The 6,199-nt window shown below is 37.9% G+C and overlaps 1 protein-coding gene across 3 annotated transcripts in view; it reads right to left on the bottom strand.

The window, feature by feature from the left end:
* The window catches only part of LOC105002108 (killer cell lectin-like receptor subfamily F member 2), a 22,193-nt gene extending 16,298 nt beyond the window's left edge, over positions 1-5,895 (bottom strand). For 2 of the 3 annotated variants that reach the window (XM_010858590.1, XM_010858592.1), the window contains exons 1-2: positions 5,669-5,895; positions 3,398-3,496 (exon numbers count right to left, since the gene is read on the bottom strand). In XM_010858590.1, coding sequence (XP_010856892.1) covers positions 3,398-3,496; positions 5,669-5,807 — 238 coding nt within the window. In that variant the 5' untranslated portion in view covers positions 5,808-5,895. The remainder of the gene's footprint in view (positions 1-3,397; positions 3,497-5,668) is intronic. The other variant, XM_010858591.1, reaches the window with a different exon arrangement.
* Between the last annotated feature and the right edge of the window lie 304 nt (positions 5,896-6,199).

The following is a 6,199-nucleotide window of genomic DNA, read 5'->3' as shown; positions in this document are numbered from 1 at the left end:
AGTCTGTTAGGTCCATACCATTTCTGTCCTTTATCAAGCCCATCTTTGCATGAAATGTTCCCTTGGTATCTCTAATTTTCTTGAAGAGATCTCTAGTCTTTCCCATTCTGTTGTTTTCCTCTATTTCTTTGCATTGATCACTGAGGAAAACTTTATTTTCTCTTCTTACTATTCTTTGGAACTCTGCATTTATATTGTTATATCTTTCCTTTTCTCCTTTGCTTTTTGCTTCTCTTCTTTTCACAGCTATTTGCAAGGCCTCCCCAGACAGCCATTTTGCTTTTTTGCATTTCTTTTCCATGGGGATGGTCTTGATCCCTGTCTCCTGTACAATGTCATGAACCTCTGTCCATAGTTCATCAGGCATTCTATCAGATCTAGTCCCTTAAATCTATTTCTCACTTCCACTGTATAATCAAAAGGGACTTGATTTAGGTCACACCTGAATGGTCTAGTGGTTTTCCCTATTTTCTTCAATTTAAGTCTGAATTTGGCAATAAGGAGTTCATTGTCTGAGCCACAGTCAGCTCCTGGTCTTGTTTTTGCTCACTGTATAGAGCTTCTCAATCTTTGGCTGCAAAGAATACAATCAGTCTGATTTCAGTGTTGACCATCTGATGATGTTCATGTGTAGAGTCTTCCCTTGTGTTGTTGGAAGAGGGTGTTTGCTATGACCAATGCGTGTTCTTGGCAAAACACTACTAGCCTTTGCCCTGCTTCATTCCGTATTCCAAGGCCAAATTTTTCTATTACTCCAGGTGTTTCTTGACTTCCTACTTTTGCATTCCAGTCCTCTATAATGAAAAGGACGTCTTTTGGGTGTTAGTTCTAAAAGGTCTTGTACGGACCGTGCGGCAGAAGCCTGCCGGCTGTGATGGACCTCGCAGAAGCAGGGCCAAGAGGAGCTACCCCACATCCGAGGTCAGGGGCGGTAGCCGAGAGTGCCAGGCTGCGACGGCGCAGGAGCAGCCAAGAGGAGCTACCCCACATCCAAGGAGTGGTGGCTGCGTGGGCGCAGGAGACCCCAGAGGAGCTACTCTACCTTCAAGGTCAGGAGGGGCAGTGGTGAGGAGATACCCCTCCTCCAAGGTAAGAGAAACCCAAGCAAGATGGTAGGTGTTGCAAGAGGGCATCAGAGGGCAGACACACTGAAACCATGCTCACAGAAAACTAGCCAATCTAATCACATGGACCATAGCCTTGTCTAACTCAATGAAACTAAGCCATGCCATGTGGGGCCACCCAAGACGGATGGGTCATGGTGGAGAAGACTGACAGAATGTGGTCCACTGGAGAAGGGAATGCAAACCATTTCAATATTCTTGCCTTGAGAACCCCATGAACAGTATGTAAAGGCAAAATGATAGGATACTGAAAGAGAAACTCCCCAGGTCGGTAGGTACCCAATATGCTACTGGAGATCAGTAGAGAAATAACTCCAGAAAGAATGAAGGGATGGAGCCAAAGCAAAAACAATACACAGTTGTGGATGTGACTGGTGATAGAAGCAAGGCCTGATACTGTAAAGAGAAATGTTGCATAGGAACCTGGAATGTTAGGTCTATGAATCAAGGCAAATTGGAAGTGGTCAAACAGGAGATGGCAAGAGTGAACGTCGACATTCTAGGAATCAGAGAACTAAAATGGACTGGAATGGGTGAATTTAACTCAGATGACCATTATATCTACTACTGAGGGCAAGAATCCCTTAGAAGAAATGGAGTAGCCATCATGGTCAACAAAAGACTCCGAAATGCAGTACTTGGATTCAATCCCAAAAACGACAGAATGATTTGTTTGTTTCCAAGGCAAACCATTCAATATCACAGTAACCCAAGTCTATGCCCCAACCAGTAACACTGAAGAAGCTGAAGTTGAACGGTTCTGTTTGGTATAATAGGTTAGAATTCTGTGTGATTTTGAACTAGTGATGTAGCTTCTCTTTTCCTCAGGTTCTTCATATATAAAAAGGGGAAATATTTAATTAACTTAGAGTTGATGGAAGGCTGAAAGTTAGTAAATGTAAGATATTTGTCACAACTCCTAACATGTAATAGGATGCAGCAAATGGAAACAATAATAGGTAAGACTGTAGCTCTTGTTGAAGTAGAGCTCATTTTACAATAAATCTTAAATTTAACTCAGCCTTAAATTTTTAAACAGCTGATAAATTTTGTCAAAACTTCAAAATATTGTCATATGTAAACTCCGTAAGTTTTTTTTTTTATTATAAATTTATTTATTTTAATTGGAGACTAATTACTTTACAATGTTGTACTGGTTTTGCCATACATCAACATGAATCTGCCACGGATATACACGTGTTTCCCATCCTGAACTCCCCTCTCATCGCCCTCCCCGTAGCATCCCTCTGGGTCATCCCAATGCACCAGGCCCAAGCATCCTGTATCCTGCATCCAACGTGGACTGGCAATTCGTTTCATATATGATATTACACATGTTTCAATGCCATTCTCCCAAATCAGCTTTCATAAAATTAAGTACTTTCACCAAAATATAAAACCTCAGTTCATAGATTGGGACTGTCAAACCTACATTATTTACCAACTGAGAAATGAAGTATTTCCTTATCAGTAAACAAGGATGTCACCATCATCAGCGATTGCAGCCCTCCAAAGTGAGCCTGTGAGCTCTAAGGGAACTCAGCAAGGAGAATGCCTGCTATCTAACCGCCATCAGATGGCAGCCACTCCCTGTGAGAGTGAGCCCCAAAGAAGCTCAGGATATGAAAACACAGGATATAGGCCCCAGATAGCTGAGATGCACATGAAAGGAATGATTTCAGTGAGCCCAGACTCTTGCATCTTCCCATATATAAACAAGTGCCAAATTCCTTAACTTGAGATATCTGATTTTCTTTGATTAACAATAATCTTTTGGTGTTCAGATTACCCACCCTTTGTTGCAAAACTTCTGTATAATCTAGCTTCTCCCCTCCCTCCTCCTTGGAGCAGCTTCTCAGAGCTATCTGAATCACGACCTTCCAGGAGTCAGTCTTCCTTCTGCCCCAAATAAAACTTAATTCCCAACTCTCACATTGTGCAAATCTTTTTCAACAAAGTGCTTTTGCCAAAACATAAAACTTCAGCAAATTGTGACTGTCAAACCCACAGTTTGCCAATTAATTACAAAATTTCTAGCAGAGTATAAATCACATTTATTACCTGCTCTATATAGGGGAAAATGATTAATAATTAATGAAATTATCAACCTTGTCATTTAATACCAACATAAATAAAACAATATTGAAAGAGAATATTAGGTAAATGTGAACAATGATTCTGAAAAAGTTAGAGAAATGTCTAAAAAGAAAAAAACAACTCCAAAGGAAACATATTAATCTCTATAGTTGAATGTGTAGCTTTAATTTACTCACCCCAAACAGTTAGTCCTATCACTGTGGCAACAAGTGTAACCATGGCAATGCTGGTCAGTCTCAGAGCAGTCTGATGCCATTTGGGACATTTGGGGTTATCTGTAATGATTAATTTTTCTTTCTGAAACATTTAAGCACTTAAAACAAACTTGAAAATAAGTCAAACCGTTGACTTTAAAAAATGCACTACATTAGAGAGTTACAAGTTAAGTTTCCTTTGGGGCAAAATGAGGACTGCAGCCTGGGAGAGAGCATTTCAGATGGCTCTGAAAAGTTGCTCCAAAGAGGCAAGGGGAAGGTCAGTACATAAATGATTTTGGTGAAGGTGGAATGTGTACAATCAAGCATATATTTTTTCCAAAAGATTTCTGCTATTCTTGTGAAGCTTTGCTAATCACAGAAACAGTCATCTCACCGTGACAGATTTTAGAGTTTTTCTAGCTATGGAGAAATACAAGAATTGGGCTCATAAAATTGGATCGTGAAAGTATTTATCCGAAGACTTGTCACTCAAGCACAGAGGAGATGTGTGCACTCTGCTCTCTACCCCAGACTCTTTTGGGGATGTGTTGAAAAGCAGCAGCTGCAGCAACACATGATTTAATTCTTGTGGAGGTGGATGACAAGTGCCAGCTTGTACTTGACAATACAAATGTCAAACTTTTGAGAGTACACATTGTCTTAATGTGATGGAAAGAAATCTACAATCTCTATACATATTCTGTTACCATGAACACATATTTAGTTATCTTTAAAGAACTGGTTTTATCAATTCAAAATAAGAGATGAATCAATTGCGTGTGTGTGCCCAGTCATGTTTCACTTTTTGCAACACTATGGACTGTAGAACGCCAGACTGCTCTGTCCATAGAATTTTCCAGGCAAGAATACTGGAGTGGGTTGCTATTTCCTTTTCCAGGGGATTTTCCTGACCCAGGAATTGAACTCACATCTCCTGCATCTCCTGCACTGCAGGTAGATTCTTTACTGCTGAGCCATCAGGGAAGTCTAAGACACCAGTATGCTTTATCTAATAATTAAATATTTTCTGTTTTTTTGTTTGTTTGTTTGTTTGTTTTGGTTTTTAATTATTTACTTCATTGTTTTTTAAATTTTTTCAGCTTGATTAAGATATAATTGACATATCACATTTTGTTTAAAGTTTATAACAGGGCAATTTGACATACACATACATTGGGCTGTGATTAGGGCTTCCCTGGTGGGTCAGCAGTAAAGAATCTGCCTACAATGCAGGAGATGTGTGCAGGACACTTGGGTTCAACCATAGTAATGCAGTCCTCATTTCACATAGTTATCATTTTGTGTGCATATGTGGTGATAACTTTGATGATGCACATTCACTGCTGCTTTCTAGTATATGGCACAGAATTGATATCTATAGTCATCATGTTGTACATTATACCCCCAGAACTGTTATCACCAGAACTTATTAGTATCACTAGAATTTTGTAATCATTTCAACATTTCCCCCCATTCTCACTACCAACCACCAAAGTACTCTGTAGAATTCACCAGTATTAGTGAAAGAATATTATTCTTACGTTAACACTTCTGTTCCAAAACTATAATTCACATAATAATCAAATGGGTGGTTATTAGACAATCAAGTAGTCAAAATATTTCCACTAAAATTTGTCATTTACCTTTATGTACACCTGGACTGGAAATAGATAATATTCAGTGGGATTGACACCCAGGAAGGAAAAATATATCCCAAAAGGGAAAAATATATCAAAAGTATCAAAAGAATTGAATTATATTAAAAATTACTGTCTAAAGTAGAAACATAAGCAAAATTAAGTATTATAGCCATCCATCTTTCTAAATTTTGTTTGAAATATTTTTTTAATATTTTAACAGTTATATATTTATATCAGTTCATGAAGCAAAACTCAGATGCCAGTCTTTATAACATTGCTTCAACAAAATAAGCATTATAATACTTTCTTAATTTTCAACATAGGTCAAGTCAGATCTGATTCATTACTTTCAATTAAACAATATTTATAAACATATAATTATATGCCAGAAACTAGACTGAATAGAAGGGTTGCAGAAATAGAAAACTGCACAGTCTAATGGGGAGACATGTATGTAAACTGATTATTTCAGAATAAGATTATGAATTTTCTGAATAATAGACTCCAGTTGTAGTTCTTAAAAGTTCTCATTAAAAATCTAAGACTAAAAAACCAATAGAAAATTCTAGCTGTATAATCTGTGGCCTCGTGGAAGGTTATGGATTCTTACCTTTGCATGTCCACATATGTTGGCAATGATAGGGATGTTTCCTTGGCTTCTGCATCATTGATTCCTCTGTGTTTTGCATCTGTCCAAACATCCTATAAACAGAATAATCCATCTTTGAATGAGATGGAAAGAGAGACATCACTTGATTAAAAGCAGTCAGTGCCTACAAGCTGTGGCACTGAAACAAAGCCTAGAGCTGTGAAACCACAAAGGATATGGTTGAAGAGTGAGAGGAACTTCATTATTTAAATAAATGTTTTCTTTCAAGATGGTTTCATTATTCACAGAAGAGTTGTGATGTCACTACAGAGTTACCATATACCCAACACTCCACCTCCTCTATTATTAACATGTTGCATTAGTACATCTGTCAGAACTAATGGGTCAATATTAATATAGTATTTTAATTAAAGTCTATTCTTTATTCATTTTTTGTCCAGTACCTCTTCCTTAGTATTTACCTAAGACCTTTTTATATTCAAGGATACATCCCATTCAGGGTACCACAATACATTTAGTTCTGACATCTGC

This window comes from Bison bison, unplaced genomic scaffold (assembly GCF_000754665.1).
Source record: "Bison bison bison isolate TAMUID 2011002044 unplaced genomic scaffold, Bison_UMD1.0 scf7180017864390, whole genome shotgun sequence".
In the NCBI taxonomy this organism is placed as follows: domain Eukaryota; kingdom Metazoa; phylum Chordata; class Mammalia; order Artiodactyla; family Bovidae; genus Bison; species Bison bison.
The sequence above is the reverse complement of the archived record's forward strand: the minus strand, read 5'-3'. Positions and strand labels throughout refer to the sequence as shown.